The sequence below is a fragment of the Sminthopsis crassicaudata genome, chromosome 1 (assembly GCF_048593235.1).
Source record: "Sminthopsis crassicaudata isolate SCR6 chromosome 1, ASM4859323v1, whole genome shotgun sequence".
NCBI lineage: Eukaryota > Metazoa > Chordata > Mammalia > Dasyuromorphia > Dasyuridae > Sminthopsis > Sminthopsis crassicaudata.
In genome coordinates, this window is record NC_133617.1 from 339658556 (window position 1) to 339678185 (window position 19630).

Sequence of the window (19630 nt, forward strand, 5' to 3'; positions counted from 1 at the left end):
TAAATGTTAAGTACTGATATTGCTGTATAATCATGGTTCCTTTAAGCATGATGCTGTTTTCTCTGCTTATCTTCACAAGTTTATTTTTACTGTAATCTTGCCTCAGAAATCATGACTGCTGTCCCAGCTTTCATAATTAAAATAAGATAAAATAAACATAAAGAATTATTAAGATTTTAAAAAATTACCTGTGATGTTGTTTTGCTCTGGCACTTAAATTAAAAGTTGTAAATAGTGCAAATGCAATGCCTTCAAGGGACCAGCTTGCAAGAGCATATCCATACCATTCTATTATCTCTCCAGAGAAATTGGCTGCAGTAACATATTCAAACAAGCCTCCTAAAATGAAAGAAACCAAAACAAAAGTAAATTTACCATGAAAACTCCCTTCACAAAAGAGTGAAGTGACATCCATTCATGAACATTAACTGTTTGTTTTCAAGCTGTTTCTTTCATTGATTTTCAGAGAATAGGAATTTAAATATGAGAAACCTATTCCTTTCAGAATTTACATCACAACTGGTAAGATTGAATAGTTGACTTTTACTTTTTCAATTTCTATTTTTACACACTCCTCAATTAAGCTGGATTCTGAATGGGTTTAACAACTTGACTCAGATCTAACTGGTTGTCTGAGGTTAAATTCTTCTGTTTTATCAACATTGCTGAACTGAAACCAGATCAATTCTAAAATAAAATAAAATGGGATTATATAAACCCCAAAGCCATTCCCAGTAGATATGTAGTCAAGAGATTAAGTGTCTCTGGGAAGCTACTGTAGAATAACTTCCAATGTTAAGTTGTCCAGTCCCTTTCTGAAAGGGTTTCTACTGAATTTGATCCTTGAGGAAAAACAAAACATTCTTTTTGAATTTCTGGGTCAGGAATTGACAAATTTAATTCTATTGAGACAAGGACAGTGACAAACAGCTTTACTTTAAAAAAAAATTAATTAAGGGAAAATTTAAAATAAAGTAAAATAAAAGATAGATGCATGAGGCTATCAGGTTAAAAAGGTTTAAAATTAATCAATAGAATCCTGTCTAATAAGCCTATTAAAAACCCTAATCTTTTTAGCCTCTTTCCAACCAAATTTGCTAACCTCTATCATAAATTCCTAAACAATTCAATCACTTAAATGGAAATACTGGTGCAGGGCTCTCTAAATTATGAGTTATTCTTTGTAATTTTCTCCTAAAGCTGCCTGTCTAACAGATGAATTTCTAGTAAAATGTCAAAGGCAGCTCTCATTTGTGAGTACATTTTCAGTGTATCTCAAACAGTTTCCAATATAGGCAGCTAGGACGAAAATGCATTGCCAGCATAGTGCTGTGGAAAGATCATTGGATTTTACTTTATTCCCCTTTACAAATCATATCTAATATACCAGGGCCAGTAGGAGAAAGGTCATCCAATAATGGTTCATTGAAGTTTAGAGTGGGACTGGTTGGGGATTCCCTCCTGGGTAGTGCAAGAATAACATTATTGAACTGACACAAATAAGCACAAATAATAGAAGGGTCTTTTCTTTTCTTAGGGAATATCTCTAATATGCAGCAGAGAGTCTCCTGAGACTTGTCAAAGGTGACAACACTTTTTGTGGTAGCAAAATAACAAAATCTCTGGAAACAAAGTAGATGTCCACTGAATAGGTAATAGCTGAGTAAAATAGAAAATGGAACAGTATTGTACTGTCAAAAAATAATGAACATGACAGTCATGGAAATATAGTCAAGACCTATGAATTAATGCAGACTAAAATAAGCAGAAGCAGGAAAATAAATGTCCAAAATCACTACCACAACGTAAATGAAAACAACAAAAATACCTTAAACACTATTTAATTATAATGAGCATACTAGACAATGTTCAGCTCCCTTCCTCTTTGTAGATATAGGGGTCCAGAATAGGATAGTATACATACCATCATATATGATTCATATATTGGTTAGTTTTGTAGACCTATTTTTTTTTCTTTCATTATAATACTTGTTACAAAGAATGGATAGCATAATAGTGGAGAAGGAAGCAATCTATTTGGAAATGAACATAATATAAAAATAGCATCAGAGAAAATGAGAAAAATGTTAAGAAAAGCAATTAAGAGAAACATATGAAAACATATGAACTGATGCAAAGTAATAGTAAAAAGCAAAACCAAGAAAACAGTATTTATGATATGCATTCCTCCCAGTGGTGGAGTTGTCTATATTAGAAGACAAGCTAATTTTTACTTCAGTTTCCGAACTTTTGCCAATCCCAGATTACTGTACTTTATCTCATTTAGCCATCCACCAAGATAATAATCAATGGGGGCATATTGCCCACTATCCTGCCACTCTCTCACTGCATTCCCTATACTTTTCACTTCTTCCAGAAGGGAGAAGCAATCAAGTGAATAGTAACACTACAAAGGTTCTATTAGCAATCCTAGTCACTATAAGAACTGTCCAATAATTGAGTCTATAATAAAATGCCAGGGGCAGCTTCCATTTGTGGGGCACTTTCATTGTACAGAACAAAGCTCCTCTTGCTGGACACTGCTCCCCAATATGGGCTGTATCTTCATAGTAGAATGTAAGTTTTGTTGTTTTTATTTTTGTCTTGGGACCCCAAATGATTAGCATACTGCTTGACACACAGTAAACACTTAATAAATGTTCACTGATTAACCAACAGATTGAATGAATACTGTATTGTAGATGACATCAGAAAAGCAGGTGAACTTTAGATTATATGAGTCTTAGTCTTGAAAGAAAGATGACAAAACAAAATTTCTTTTTCTTGGTAAAGAAATGGGGACTGTGAGTTCAATATGTTGCATATGCTGTCAGATTCAGTCATTGTGTCAAATGATTTTACTTAAATTAAAAAAAAAAGATTTGTTTTAAGTATATATAAGTATTCTAATTTGGGCTACCAAGAAATAACTATGACATAAAAATAGAAGATAGGGGTAGTGTCAAGATAGCAGAGTTGTAGCAATAACTTTGTGAACTCTCTCAACATTTCTAACTAAACAACTTTAAAATAACGCATCAAATAGAATTCTGGAGTGGTAGACACTACAAAAGGCAAGACATTTTTCTAGCCTAAGGCAGCTTAGGAAGCTGAAAGAAGGATTATGTGACATGTAGCACTAACAACAGGGATAGGCCTTGGAGGCAGCTGTGACAGCAGCAGTGAACGCTCTAAGTGTAGAGACATTCCAGAGTAGCATTAGTGTTTTTGGCTACCTGGGAATGGATGCTATTCCATTAAGTGTTGAGACCAGAGCACAGATTGAAGAGAGCAGCTATCACATCTCTCCTCAGATCACACCATCTTGGAAGCACTGAAAACTTAAAGATCCACAGAATTGCTCTAAAAAGAGCAACATGAAAAAACCTGATGCACATGGCACTGCCTCCTCACCCACAAGTGAGCAGAGTTCAACTTTAACATTAAATTAAAAGTTAACAAACAAGCTGAAAAAAAAAAAAGTGCAAACAATGAGGAAGGAACCTATCATAGAAAGCTATGGTGGTGATGGGAAAGATCAAGATAAAAAAAAAGCTAAAAGTAAAGCTTCAAAGAAAAATGCAAATTAGATACAAGCACAACAAGAATTCCTAGAAGAGCTTAAAAAAAGGTATGAGTGACAGAAGGAAAATTGGAAAAATAAATGAGAGTGAAGATGCAAAAAAAATTATGAAGAGAACAAAAAGATTGGTAAAAGAGGTATGAAATAATACTGGAGAAAATACAATCAAATTCCAGGGCTCCAAGATCAAGGAGAAAATACCTCAGAGTTTGCTTTGGGTAGTTCTAGCTCCGGTTTATTTTGTAAAACTGATATGTTAGACTTAGCTTTCAAAGCTTCATCTCTTAAAATCATCCTGGTAGACTAATACTCCCTCATATCTATTTAGGAGTGCTAAAAATCTTCTAAAAATATTCAGCAATAGCTATTTTCCCTAACAGGGAGTAGCCTTCTAAAACAGTACCTTCTTTAGGTAGATTCATTGCCTACCTCAGCTAGTTGTTGTGGAGAAAGTGCTTTTGCTAGTTTTACAGGGATAACTAAATGTAAAGTTGTTTTTTGTTTTGTTTTTTTTTTTGTTAGATATAATGGTTGGTAATTTTTTGATAGCAAGGAATTAGAAACAAAGTAGTCATCTGATAAAAAATAAAGAGAAGAATGGGATAATATACATGAAATCATTCAAAGTGAAGTAATCAGAATTAGGCAAATAATTGGCACATGACATAATAAAAATCCTTAAAGAGAAAGTAAGGCACAATGTTTCAGGCATGATCAATTTATCAGTATGACTGGCAAATGCCAATAAATTGGATTCAAGATTCTTCAGCAGTCAAGAATCTAGCCAACAGTCAGAACGAGTTTTTTATTCAGCCGACAAAGTAACAGGTGATATAGGGTACTAATAATAGTCTAATGATGTAAGTGATATCTGAGGCTGTGACTGATCTGATCAAAGATGGAGGGTGGGCTATGTTTGATTTTTCTCAGGGGGGAGATTTCCATAATCCAAAGCAGAAAGAAAAAAAATGGGGGGAGGGGCAGCTAGGTGGTGTAGTGGATATAGCACCAGCCCTGAAGTCAGGAGGATTTGATTTCAAATGCCGCCTCAGACACTTAACCGGTTCTAGCTGTGTGACCCTGGGCAAGTCACAACCCCAGCCTCAGGAAAAAAAAAAAAAAAAGTACCAACCTCTGGGATGTTTCCTTTTGGTAAACAATTTATCATCAGAGTAACACATCTCTTGGAAAGCCTCATGAGGAAACAAATATCATATGGTAATATTTACTCATCTTTTGTTATGGTCAGCAAACAGTCACAGATTTAAATCTTTGTGGTTGGACTTTAGCTCATAAGAATAGGGAAATTAAAAATCTTAGCAAATTTGACTAAGTAGAACTATAAAAGCCTAAATTTGGGTCACAAATACTGATTCTAATTAGTCAATTTTTCAATCAATGGTTATGGAATATCAGTTTTCAAATTTCACATTCCCTCCCTTTTGAATCTCTGAAAATGTCTCCAATTAATTCTCATTTATAACCAAATTGATAGCAATAATTGCAGGATCTAGTATTTTATACAAGAGCAGCCATAAGAAGTTTGATTACTACTGGTACTGGTATACTGCTAGCCATGACTTGAATAAAAATTTGAGATTTTTTTTTTTTTTTTGGCAAAACAAGTCACTATCTCCACCATGTTTGGCTATAAATAAAATATTTAAAAACCCTGGTCTCCTTTGTAACAGGAATAATGGTAGACTTGATCAATCCCTTTCAACTACAGGGTTGAGTTTAGTTTTTTTTGATTTTGCATTAACATCAGGGTGATCATCACATATGCTATTTTCCTGACACTGCTAATTTCACCAAAGTAGAGAATTTTGAGTAACACAGAGGATGGATTAGAAAAAAGAAAAAGCCAGGAATCAAGAATTTAATTGATATATTGATGGAATAGTCCAACTTGGAAATAATGAGAGTTGGGGGAGAAGCCAAGAGATTAGAGAGAAGGACACAGTTGTAAGAGAAGTTGTGAGGGTGTAATGTATATGTTGTGGAAACTGATTAAATAAGAGGGTAAAGGAACGAGAGAGAAGTTGAGGATGAACCCGAGTTTCAACTCTGAGTGAATGGAATGACGCTGGAGCCCTTGATAGAAATAGTATATCATAGGGTTAGGGGAGAAGAAAATGAGTTCTGTACTTAAAAGAACTAGCTATTCCAGTATGATAGGGTTAGTTTGGGTTTTGGACAATCTGTACTTAACGAATAGGTGCTCCACTAGTGCCAAGATAAGTTGTGAAATGTTTTATGAATCGCTTGTTTTGAAATTGCTGAGTAGTAAAGAAAAATACCATTCTTATTTATGGCCTCATTTCACCTTTTAGCAAGTACAAGACAACTCTTTCATCCTTGCCTTTTCATCTAAACTACAAACTGGTGTAACATAAATGCACAATGAATAACGATGATAATATCTTACAGGCAAATGAAACTTTATAAAGTATTTTCCTCAAAAGTCTTGGATCTTTACGTTCTTTGATTCCAAGTAGGTACTGTAGATATTATTCCTCTTTTACTGAAAACAAAAAACTGAAAATACACACACACACACACACAGACACATACACATAGTAATCAGATCAAGAGAAATTGAAATCTAAAAGCCTTAAAAAAAACAAACAAACAACAACAAAAAACAACCTAATTTTCTTACACAAAACACAGAACATTACCTAAATGGTTCAATAGTGTGGTTGATCATCACTCACAGGTCATTAGGTACTTAATAATATTATACTAAAGTTGCTAATCAGAATCTTACAGAATTTTGGTGCAATGCCACAATAATTTCATTAATAGTTCATTTCAACAGTTTTACTTACCCCTTGGTATTTTGTATCCAGTCTCTCCTGGTTTTCTCAAGTTTCTTAAGATATGATCAGAATAGATATTTATTATCAACCCGATTAGCCACATGGCACAACCTAATGAGGGAAAGAAATAAAAATAAAGATTGCTTTTGTACTTATAAATACTACTAACTATACTAACATATTTCTAAAACAAAATTATGAAATTATGAAATCTGCTTCTTGTTTCACTACCCTATAGGACATTGAAAAATATTAATTTTCTTCTTTAATTGTTCAAAGACTATTAATTATACAATCCCCCCCCTTTGTAGGGAAAATTATTACTTTTATTGTTGTTTTTCCTTCATTCTCCAAGAGGACCATAATATCAGGGAGGTGATGCCATAACATGCAAGTAAATTAGATTTAAATGAGGGAGGGCTGTACAAGGTTACCTACCTCACTTTTCGCCCCATAGACATCTGGATCCAGGGGCCATATGTAGATCAGGATGATTGGAACTGGCCCTGGATCAAATGGGAGACCTTGGCATTTATTAAGCTAAGGACTCCAACAGGTCAGTTGGACTTAGGCCACATCCATTCAGTGATTAAAACCAGGTAGCAATTGAGGGAAAGAATCTCCTCTTTCACCTACTCAAAAAAAAAAAAAAAATCTAACTAAATAATAGGGGCAGCTAGATGGTGCAGTGGATAGAGTACCAGCCCTGAAGCCAGGAGAACCTGAGTTTAAATCTGGTTTCAGGTACTTAATACTTCCTAACAGTGTGACCCTGGACAAGTCACTTACCCCCAATTGCCTCAGCAATAAATAAATAATAGATAGATAAATAAATAACAAAAGGCAGGCAGAAAGGAAGGAGGAAAAGAAAAGGCAGGCAGAAAGGAAGGAAGGAAGAAAAGAAGGAAGGATGAAGTCTTTTGTTAATTGAGTTATCAAGCTCAGATGGATGGGGTTGTCAATGGAGGGTGAGAAGAGTTATGTATATATAGCTGAAAGGGTGGAAAAGGGTATATCAGTAAAAACTTTTTATGGCAGGGGAGATGCATTGAACATCATCACCATCACCATCATATGTAGCAATATATATGAATATATTAAAATGACGTAGGAAAAACAACGTCAAGATTGTATGGTTGGGGGAAAAAATATAGCTTCAATGATTCACAAATTCTAGAATCTTAGAATTAGAAGGAACTTCAGAGATCTTGCAGTCCAACAATCACTGTTCTTTCCAACTTTGTTAAGAATCATTCATTAAGCATTTAAATGCCTACTATTTTCAAGGCACTGGCCAAGCATTTTATAAATCATATTACATTTTATGCTCATAACAACTCTGAAAGAGGTAGGTGGTATTGTTATATACATTTTACATTTGGGGAAACCTAAGGAGACAGAAGTTAAGTGACTTGCTCAATGTTTGAGGTAGTCTTTATGTTCTGTCTACTGTATACCTGGTTGCTTCATTGGAGTTGAAACATATATATAAATTTCTTTTGTACATTACATATTTCATGTAATTCAGCACATTGAATGCATCCCTAAGGTCCATCAATTGATTTAAAATACAGTCACTTTAGTCTGTAATTAATATTTTATTCTACTTTAATTCTATCTTTTAAAACTAGATATAAAAAATGTTTAAGCCTACCATTGAGCAAGAGCTAATCAACATATATGATGTAAAATAGGATTTTAAATCCATTTCCTGCCATATTTAAAGCAATTGTCCAATACACGTTAAATTTCTACTTTTTTCCCTTCATATTAGTTTATCAAATAGTAATCTTTTTTTTAAGTGCAAGATGCTATCAGCTTTGGTATTTCACTTCATTACTGTTCTCTGTGTAATTTGGTTTGGAAGGTAGAACCATGTACTCCAAAACTTGCATTTAAGAAGAAAACACATAGTGCTTCAAATTAGCAAAGCTTCTAAATTAAAGCAAAGCAATTATTGTCTTGGTTTTGAAACTTTTGTTATTGTTCAGGTGTTCAGGCATGCTCCATTTTTCATGACTTCCATTGGACCATGTTAGGCTAGGCCCTGTAAATTCCAGAGTAGCTCCTTGGAGGCCTCAGGATCAGCCAGAGTCAGGATAACTAAAATTCCTTGGTCTTTAGGGGGAGAAGCAGGCAAACTGCCAGGAGTTTTGCCAAAGATCTCTTCTCAATTCTGAAGCCCAGAATCTCCACCTTTCTCCTCTTCATCCTGCCACAAAGTGACTCCCACTTGTCTCACCTCTCCTCTCTAATCCTTGCCAAAGATTATCTTAAGACCAAACATTGAGTAAGCACCAAACAATGAGAAGGGCCATTTTCCCAAACATATGCTAATAGAGTCATTGTCTTATGTGGAATAGGTAATTAGCCTTAAGTGCTTGGTTGTCTGATTCAAGTACACCTTTTAAGAGTTTCAGCCCTTTACAAGGCCCTTCTATCCCTGAAACTTTACCTATCTCACTAAACTTTACTTACCTAACTTATATATGTTACTTTTTTTGCTTTATAGTTGGTTGTTGTCAACTAAATTATTGTCATACAAATGATTCAATTCAATGATTTATTAAGATCCTAATAGGTGTTATGCACTGTCCTAGATGGGAATGCTAACATAAAAACTAAATAATTAGTGCCTTTCAGTGGCTTATAAATACAAACTATATATAAAGTACCAATTTAATTTTTTTTTTTTGTGATGGGGATGGGAGATGAGGCCATTACCAAGTAAGGAAATCAAGCAAGATCTTGTTTAGAGAACATGAATTGAGTCCTAAAGGAAATCAGGGATCTGAAGAAAGTGAGGTAAATAAACATTCCAGGTATAGGGTCAGAGTGTGCAAAAAGGGAAAGCAAAGGAGGAAGTAATCTAGGAAATATCAAACAAACCAGTTTGGTTATAATATATATTGCTAAAGGGAAAATCAACTGAAATGGAGTACCTTTGTTTTCATTGGAATGCTTCTCATTTCCTCTACCACATATTGAAGAGTCCCCTAATGTTTGTACATAGCTGTTTGCAATACTGTTTGCATATCCTTTCTCCATTAGAGTGTGAGTTTCTCAGGAGAGGCTGGTTTCCCCCCCTTTTTTATATCCCTAAGCCCTTTACACAGGCCTGACACATGCCAGATTTTTAATTAACTATTTTAAGATAGTAGCCTTCTCTAATTAGTTTTCACAATGTCTCCCAGGTATTATAATTCAAATAAATAGATATGAACATAAAGAGGGGAAGATGGGGGAGAATCAATATTAACCTCATCCCGAATAAATATATTAGCATGTCAACAATGCTGAATCAAAGCAGTGACACAAATATGTCATAGTAAATGAAAATGCATGTTTTTGGAGTGTAAAGGGCAGGAACTCTGGAGAAATATACTTATGGCTCAGTATGATTGATTTAATCCTACAACAAGGTGTTAACATTGACAAGGCAATGGTTATCTAGGTTAGCATGGAGGTTAATAGTTCTCTAGTTCAGTAAAATTGATTTAGTCCTAAAGCAAGGTATTAACTCAGTGGAATTAATATAATGATTCTCTAGTTTACATGTAGTTAGTACTTAGTATAATATAAGAGCTAAGAGAATTGGAAGGGGAGACAGACTCGAAGATGAAGAGCCTCATGGTGGCTGTTCTGTGTCCTTCACTTCTCCACTAAAACCAAGACCCATTCCAGAGGGCCTCCAGAAAGCTAGCCCGGCCCCACTCAAAGGAGACAGACTGTGATAATAAAACTTTGGACTTTATCCCTGACTATTCTTTTGGTGATTATTCTGCCAAGACCAAGGCTGGTGCTGAATCCTCCAGAAAACTAAACAGAACATTACATTGGAGGAAGAAAATAGCTATTTGAGTTAACTTTTCATGCACTTATGTTGTTTTTACTGAACATGATCTTTAATCTATCTAAATTAATTTACAAGAATTTTTAAATAGTTTACTATGAGATATTAGTACTGATAGTACCCAGGGACTTGGGTTTAATAAGTTTAATGTCTTCCAGATAACAGTTTTGTCAAATACATGTATTATGTTTCATGTACATATTTTTTTAACCATTAAAAGGATCTTAGAGAAAACTAGTCTAATTCCTACTTTTAGAGTGATAAAGCAGACTGAGAGAGTGGAAGTGAATTATCTAAAGGCACACAGTAGGTGGACAAACTGGGATTAAAACCCAGCTTTTTAAATCTATTACTTGTTCTACCAGGAATTTGTGACACATTTTATCTCTTAGATGAAAGTCTTTAATTCCAAAGTTCTTTCTGGAAAGAGATAAGAGATTCTAATATTGTCTAGATTTTCTAGGGTAGTAGTTTCCAAATGCTTGGGCTTAAGGACTCTGTTGTAAGATTAAAAAAAAAAAATCAGATTTCCACCTAATAGTAGTTGTACTATTGGCAAAGATCAATACAACAGTAGTCAGTGTACTCAAGCTTCTCAGAATCTTGGCAATAGTTCTTTGGTCTAAATATGGGTCCTACAGATTGGAAAATATGGCTTTGGACCTTTCTTCTACCCGGGTTTGCTATCTTTGAGGGATACTACATGAATAGTTTCAGTTTTTGCCTATCCTTTCTCTTATCTATTCACAAAAAAGCATGGGATTTCATAACCCAATCAGATATATTATATATATAATTTCTCCTTTTTTTTGGTAATGTTGTAAATAGCAAATACTATTGCTGACAGAACTTTTCAAATTATCCACACCCTGGTACAGAGAATCATTTATACAGGGTGATGAAAGGGATGGTATCATAATTAGCTTTGAGGGGCACTGTTTGAAGACTGAAATACCCCAACTTGGTCTTTATCATTCTCATGACTGGCCTGAAAATCCTACTATCACTCAATTTAATATTTTAGAAACTGTCTTCCAAGAACACAAAATAGTTTAGTGCATCAGGTGGAAAAACTTAAAGAGTTGTGGAGGAGCAAAAAAGAAAAAAAAAATAGTTGTTCAACTAGGACTAGATTTATTTAATTAAACATCTTCAAATAACCTAAAATTTCTTAGATTGCAAATAGCTAACAGGTGATACATGAACTAGATGCCTATGAGTATTAAGTTAAAAGGAAAAAAAAGAAAATCAGAGTTGTCTCATTTATATATATTACCTGTATAAAGTGACAGTGATGTAATTGGACCCAAGTATTTGCCACAAGTCATGTTAACAGGCATATATGAATTAACAAGCATGGTAAAATGGCATAGCCTTGGTTATAGGTCAGAGGTCCCAGATTCAAAATATACTTCTGATGTTTACTACCTGTGTGACCTTGGCACTTACTTCCTCTATAAAACAATGGGTTATCTAAGTTGTCATCTAAGCTTCCTTCCAGCAACAGATCTGTTATTCTTATATAATACAATTAATGATGCCTATAAAATATGGATTTGTTTTTTCTGGACCTCAAATTCCCCATCAGATAAGATAGCTGGACTAGATTCCCCTCTAAGGACTCTTCTATCTCTCCATCTATAATTCTAAGATTTCTAATTATGTCATCCAGTATTGAAAAATTTGAGATACTTATGTGCTAGACAATCAAAAAAAAGTAATTCACATTTATAGAATATTTCAAGTTTACATATTACAGAATGTTGGTTGGAAGGGACCTCAAAGGCCATCTAACAAGGTTCTTCTCTAAAACATCCAACAAATATCTAGTCTTTGCTAGAAGATTTCTATGGAGAGAAAAATCTACTGCATCCTTAGCAACACATTATCTTCTGTACTACTCTTATTATTATTGGGAAGTTAAAGTTATCCACAGTTAATAGTTTAAAAAAACTAGTTTTTTAAAAAAGCTATTAGTTTAAATTAAATACAAATGTGGTAGGTAATCTAGCCTTCATATACTAGAAGATTTTTTAAATGAAGAATAGAAAAAACTGTTATTTTTACATTAAACCCAAAGTGAAAGATTTATTATCTTCATGTTACTGATGAGGAAACTAAAGTTCAGAAAAGTTAAATAAGCCAATGATAAAATCTGCTTCTTCTGACTCCAAGACTGGTGTTTTTTACATTACGCAATGCTGGCTCTCAACTGTAGGAATGTTTTATATAATCGTTTTTCAGACTTACCTGTGATAAAACGAGGATCTTTTATCCAGTTATCAGAGTATACTGCATAGTTACTCAAGTACTGGCTTTGTAAGTATCCATTAAGGGTACAGAATATGAATGCTGACAAGAATATGAGGATTGGTACTGGCTTTCCTCCACGAATCAGAAAGGGGAAAATTAATGACCTAAGGAAAAAAAGAAATAGACACATTTTAATATCCAAATGGTTCTGTGATCTCAACAAAGTGGGTATTCCTTACAATTATGCAAATTATAAATAATCTATGCCTAGCCATCCTATGTGCTTCTTGTTCCTTCCCTCCCATTATTTTACCAGGGATAGGGAATAAAGGGGTAGAAAGATTGGGTAAGATAGGATTAAGAAATCTGGGTGGGAAATGAAGACAAAGTTCAAGGTGGTTGACTTCTGGGAACGAGGGGTGTCCCGTATCAATATCATTCTCATCTTTATTGTGTGATTCTGAGCAAGTTACTTAACAGTAAACCTGTAAACCTGTGACAATAATGGCACTGACTTTCCAGGGGTATGAATATCTCAAATGAGAAAACAAATTGTAAAGCATCATATGAGTCAGCTTTTTTTTTCCTTTTCTTTTCTGAGGCAATTAGGGTTAAGTGACTTGCCCCTGGTCACACAGCTAGGAAATGTTTAAGTGTCTGAGGGCACATTTGAAGTCAGATCCTCCTGACTTCAGGACTGGTGCTCTATCCATTGAGCCACCTAACTGCCCCATTTTTTTTTTTTTTAAGGATGTACTTTGAATAGGTATGAAATTTCAAACTGATAGCTATTCCCAATCAGCTTGGCTGTATGATTTCAAAAACCTTAACATAGAAGATGTTCGGTCTTGGTGGTTTCTTTTTGTCTAAAGTTATCTGTAAGCTATAGAGAAGCAAGTTTTTGGTATAAAATGAGCTGTGAGCTCAAAGAAGACCTGGGAAGAGGTGACTTATTTGTATTCAAAGACAGACACAGGTAAGTGAAGCCATTGGTGATCTCCTATTAGTGGGACATATTATTGCACATATTACAAGAGGAAATATCCAGCACAATATTCATGGCTATTCTTTCTTACTCCTATTCCTTTCTATTTGAGAATTAAGAAAACAAAAACAAAAGCATCTCAGGAATGCGTTACAAAAGCTAGAAAATGCCATGAATGTATCAATTATCAGTAAGTCCTGGGTTGTTTTGGCATATATTACTGTGTTCCCTCCCCAAAATTGAAAAGCAGGGAAGGCAAAACTAAGGTTATTGTAATAGCTAGTCATACCAAGAGCATTCATAGAAGTTGTCAGAGCTACACATACCCAGAAAATTGAGAAGCTTCGTCTGCTTTCTTTAATATCTATTGACAATGTTTTTGATATCTTTTTTAAAAAAATCACTTACACATCCCAATATATTCCCCCCACACACACCAGAGGATAATTTCTTATAAGAAAGGATTTTTGAAAGATGAAGGAAAAGCAGTTCAGCAAAACCAACCAACTCATAACCTAAGTCTGACATTTCAATACTCCATACTCAACCTATGTAAAGAAAGGAGATGTACTTTCATATCTTTTTTGAAGCCAAGTTTGTTGTTAATTTTACATTGGTCAGTTGTATGGTTGGTTTGCTTTGTAACCTTTCAACATTCATCATTGGAAAGTTTACTTATATCTGCCTTCCTATCAGCACACTTGATACATTAGCTGGTTTTAGGTAACACTGGGTGGTTTTTCCACTGTGCCACCTACCTATCCAATTCTCATTTTATAGATAAGGAAATTGATTCTAGAAAAATTTAGTGACTTACCCTAGATTACCTAGCTATAATCCTAGAAGCAGGATTCAAACCCAAACCTTTTGACTTCAAATCCAGCACTTTTCACTGTACCATGTTGCCCCATTCTATGTATGTCAACAAGAAATTATGACTGCATGTTAATTTCTTTACCCACAAAACTTTTCAAGAATATATGAAATGTACAAAATGAGGTCTGACTTTGACAATGACACATTTCTTTAATCTTTTAAGTTTTATAAGCCTTCTGAAAATAAGAGCAAGACAAAATTTACTGACACAAATATTATACTATTTCTATTTTGCCAAAGCTAAACGCATTTGTGTACACATACATGTTTTAGCGATGAACAAATATTAATTGAACCATTTAACCAAGATTCTTATTTAATTTAAACTTCATAACCCTGAGCCCTCAGTACTGCATATCCCAAAAAGGAAATTTGGCCCAATCGGAACATTTATTAGAAGAAATAACATCTTTCATATTCTTTCTTTTCTCTCCACACCACTAGTCGGATTTATTCTTTGGCCACAATTGTTGGTCTTGGCTTTTTAAAGACTTGAACATCATTGAAGACTTAACTAAAGAAAACAAGAAATTATCCTCCAGCCCCTGGAGAGCTGAAAGGGAAGAAAGGCAAAAGTTATGTATAGTCGGAAGTGGGGGCAGGGTTCTCAGAAGAGACTCAGCAGTCCGGCACGGCGACTCCTCCAGATTATCGCTCAATTGCACAGCAAGTAAACAAACAGGAGCCAACCCAGCCTCTAAGGGCCACAGAAATCGGACCCTTCAGCACAATTCCAGGTCTCTGTCCGATTGTCAGAACGTTCCTGGCAACCTAAGTCATTCCTACTTTGCTTCCGCCAGAAGAGCAAAACTCACCCGGGTAGGGGGTGCTTTGGGATGGACTGGAGAACACGCCCGACTGCAGACTTTCCTTTGGGGAAGGTAGAAGAAGAGGGAGGGAGGGAGAAGGTGGTAGCCTTCTTACTCACCCTTAAACGCCGTTACCTTTGAAAGTAGTGGGTGATGAAGATGACCAGGAGGACGCGATTGGGCCAGAGGCTCAGGCGCTGGGCAGGGGTGCAGGTGACCACATAGAGAGGCATCAGCAAGCACGGCAGCTCTTGCACGAACCATGCCAGTTTCCCCGGCAGACCCGGGCCGAAGCTGGCGCTGGCGTGGCGGCCATACGGCGACCCCACCCTCAATTGCAATGCCCAGAAAATCGGCCCAGAGAAACCAATAAAGAAGGAGAGAGTTTCCAAGAGTCCGAATTCCGCTGCGAGTATCATGGTCTGGGCAGTCAGGACCGGACGATCCGCGAGAGCGGTACAGCAGTGGCACCAGGGTCAGACGGAGCTAGGTAGAGACCTGAGGTCTCAGTTTTATTTTGGTCCAGCCCGCATAGGTAGTGAAGCTGTAAAGCCTATTTTAAAGAAGGCGGCTAAGGGGCGGGGCCGAGAATCAGGAGGTCAAAGGCTGAGGTCGTCGATTGGACAAGTCGTCCTTTTAACTCCTCGAAGAAGGGCTTCGATTGGACAACCCGTCTCCCTTCTCCCCTCCCCTTCATGTGCCGGCCCAGAGAGGATCTGAGTGTGACAGATTTTCCGCAAATCAGAAAATGCCGGTAATTAGAAGTCACCTCGCTATCCCTAGTTGTTTAGCTGGTCTCTCCAGACTCGCCCACAAGTTGCACAGTACTACGCCTGCGTGTCCGGCTTAGGGTGCCTTACTTAGTGCCTGCAAAACAAAGTCCTTCACTGAAAAACTTCGTCCTTACGGTCATCCGGCCGTCAAAAGCATCGACTCCTATCCAAGGCCGCCCTGCAGAGGAGGTCAGGTTTAGGGCTTCCGGGGATTTCCTACCCACTTCTCTCCACAGGCTCTTACGTGGGGAACTCTTTCCTGAGCTAGGGCCTGAGCAGAAGGGCCCCTGGAGGTGGGACTCACGCCGGCAGCATTCTGAAGCTCGTGGCGCGTCGCGTGGTGGCCGAGCTCGGCAGCATGGGGAGGAGGTATCGGAGCCGGCGGCGCCCGCAGCAGCACCAGCAACGCCCGGAGTCTAGGGAGGACGCGGCGGACGGGGACGGGAAGCGGGATAAGGCGGTAAGGGCCCTACTCCTGGTGGAAGTGGGGCGACCGGTATCGGGCTATTGGGAAAATGGGTCGGAGGCCCCGACGGGCCGACCCCCATACTTCACCTTCTCCCAGGAGCGGGCGGGGAGGGAAGCAGTGGTCGGCGGTTCCTTGCCCTGGAGCGCAGGGGAGTCCCCGGGAGCTTTGTACCCATCCGGGACAAGCGCGGGGGTCGTTCCTCATCTTCGCTTGTCTTTCCTTAGGGCTGGGAGGGTGGTTACCCCGAGATCATCAAAGAAAACAAGTTATTTGAACGCTACTACCAGGAGCTGAAGATTGTGCCCGAGGGCGAGTGGGACCAGTTCATGCAGGCCCTCCGGGAGCCTCTCCCGGCCACTCTGAGAATCACCGGCTACAAATGGTAGGGGGGGGGGGGGGGCGAGCATGGTCGCGACCTTAAAAAGACTTTAGAATCCAGTCACATGACCAAAAAAGTGAAATGTGTGTGTTGAGATAAAGGAAACGTGAAATTATTTTCCCCCTAAACCCCCAGTTCACAATCTCAGTGTAAATTTTTATAAAGCACTTATAAGAGACTTCATCCTCCTTTTGGACTTGTGCCAGTGGCAAATACCTTTATCACACCTCTTGCTTACTGTTAGTTGACATGTATTATCCAGAGGTTTCTTAAGGGCTGTCCCAGTGATTGTATTTTCGGTCTTCTCTGATGTTAACGGGAGTGAGACATTCCTTTTTGTCTGGAAACCTTTAAGCCTGCGTCTTGTTATACTGAATCAAATTTTTTATTTCGTAATAATTTTATTTTTAATATACATTGCTTTGTGAATCACATTGGGAGAGAAAAATCAGAGCAAAAGGGAAAAAAATAAAACAAAACATGCTTTTGTGCCCAAACCATGTGTCCATTCAAATTTTTTTTTTTAATGAAATAATGAACCCAGTAGTATTTTCTTATAGCCAACTAGAAATTCTTGTGCTAATGAAACTTGTTTTCCTGAATGCTGATGGCATTTTCTGTCCAAAGTCTATTGGAATCGATTTGGATCACTGAACTATGAGAAGAACCAAGCCTTTCATAGTTCATCACACATCTTGCTTTTATTGTGTACAGTGTCTTCCTGGTACTGCTTTTTTCGCTCTGCATCACTTCATGCAAATCTTTCCAGGCCTTTCTATAATCAGCTTGCTCTTCATTTTTTATAGAATAATAATATTCCAATTAGCTTCCTGAAGCACAACTTGTTCAGCCATTCCCCATTTGATGGGCATTCACTCCTTTTCCAATTCTTTGCTACAAACATGTGGGTCCTTTTCCCTCCTTTATGAGTTCCTTATGATGGCACTGGTGGGTCAAAGGGTATGCATAGTTTTATAGCCCTTTGGATGTAGTTCTAGATTGCTGTCCAGAATGTTTTGGATCATTTCACTGCTCTACCAACAATGCACATCCCCTTCAACATTTATCATCTTAGCCAGTCTGAGAGGTGTGAGGTGATACCGTGGAGTTGTTTTAACTTTCATTTCTCTAATCAATAATGATTTAGAGCATTTTTTCCAATATAACTATAAGCATCAGTTCATGGAAGTCTTTTCAGTCTTTCTAAAATCAGCTTGTTTATAATTTTTTATAGAATGATAATATTCCATTATTTTCATATGCAATAACTTATTTAGCTATTCCCCCGTTGTTGGTCAATCTACTCATTTTCTAATTAATTTGCCACCACAAAAAGAACTGCTACAAATATTTTTGCATATGTGGATCCTTTTTCCTTCTTTATGATTTCTTTGAGATACAGACCCAGTAGTAACACTGCTGGATCAAAGGATATGCACAGTTTTATGGCATAATTCCAAAGTGCTCTCCAGAATGGTTGGACCATTTCACAACTCCACCAACAATGTATTTCCCACATTCCCTCCAACATTTATCATTATCTCTTCCTGTCATTTTAGCTAATTGGGAGAGGTGTGAAATGGTACCTCATACTTGTTTTAATTTATGAAACATTTCTTAAAGGAAATACGAATTTTTTTTTTTTTTAATCAAGCTGACAATTAAACTATTTGCCCTTTCTCAACAGCCATGCAAAAGAAATTCTCCATTGCTTGAAGAACAAGTATTTCAAGGAACTAGAGGATTTGGTGGTAGATGGTCAGAAAGTTGAAGTACCACAGCCTTTAAGCTGGTAGGTAAAATGAAATTTCTTATTTCTTGTTATTTTGGTACTGTAATCATTGCCACTGTTGCTATTCTTGATTCTTTTCCATAGTAATCTTTGTAACTAAAAGATAATTGCTGTAGCCTGACTGATTATTTTTCTTTATCATGTTGTTACTATAGCTTCTGTACCTGGTCCTCAGATTTGTGAGATGGGAAACTAATTTATATTAATTATATTAAAAACGGCTGATTATAATCTTGAATGGCTATTTGTTTTAGTTTATGGAAGTTGTACATCAAAGTTGCTATGAGTTATGTAACAAGTAAGATAAAAAATGAGAAAAAGATGTTAGAGGCAGAGGGGGAGGACCCAAGGAATTGAGACATTCCCAGGCACAGTCAGTGAACTTTGGTAATTCAAATATAACTGAATTCATAAATTGATATTACTCAAAGCATTCTAGTTTAATTTCTCATTTTCCATCTAACCATTAAGAGTCAACCTAAAATTTCATCTAGTTAGGCCAAGATTTCTAGTTTAATTCAGAGCAATTTTATGCCTTAGCATGAATCTTTAATTCCAATTTTATTTAAAAGATAAATCTGACTTTCAGTGACACTGGTTTCATTGCCTATGGTGGCATACAGACTTAGCCTAGTATTCAGTTTTTTTGGCAAAATAGCCATACTTAACTTTTCAGCCTTTTGTAACCCATTTATACATTTTGCAAATTTTTCAGTGATATATCTAATGTCTCTGCTCCATTCCAAACAGACTTGTGCCCTCTGTTCCTCAAACTCACTTGCTCATGTTTGCCCTGACCCCATGTTATGTGTCTGTCTTCTGGACTACTCCAGGATACTGGAGAAATTTTTCTTTTTCCTCTCCTTCTATTTGTGGCATTTCTTTGCCATATATTATATACTGCTTTGTATAGTTGTAGGTGGTTTTTTGTGTGTACAAGTTTACTTCATTACAGTAAGATAAACCTGACATTTATTACAAGCATTATTTTGGGAATATACTATGACATAGTCCTTCATAGCTTTGCGTGGAAATT

The 19630-nt window shown here is 36.7% G+C and overlaps 2 protein-coding genes across 4 annotated transcripts in view; one reads left to right on the forward strand and one right to left on the reverse strand.

The window, feature by feature from the left end:
- The window catches only part of SRD5A1 (steroid 5 alpha-reductase 1), an 86387-nt gene extending 70637 nt beyond the window's left edge, over positions 1-15750 (reverse strand). For all 3 annotated transcript variants that reach the window (XM_074279145.1, XM_074279144.1, XM_074279143.1), the window contains exons 1-4: positions 15317-15750; positions 12509-12675; positions 6415-6516; positions 189-339 (exon numbers count right to left, since the gene is read on the reverse strand). In XM_074279145.1, the coding sequence (XP_074135246.1) occupies positions 189-339; positions 6415-6516; positions 12509-12675; positions 15317-15600 (704 nt within the window). In that variant the 5' untranslated portion in view covers positions 15601-15750. The remainder of the gene's footprint in view (positions 1-188; positions 340-6414; positions 6517-12508; positions 12676-15316) is intronic.
- Positions 15403-19630, forward strand: part of NSUN2 (NOP2/Sun RNA methyltransferase 2) — a 31781-nt gene continuing 27553 nt past the window's right edge. The window contains exons 1-3 of the mRNA XM_074279142.1: positions 15403-16414; positions 16648-16805; positions 18490-18594. Coding sequence (XP_074135243.1) covers positions 16313-16414; positions 16648-16805; positions 18490-18594 — 365 coding nt within the window. The 5' untranslated portion in view covers positions 15403-16312. The remainder of the gene's footprint in view (positions 16415-16647; positions 16806-18489; positions 18595-19630) is intronic.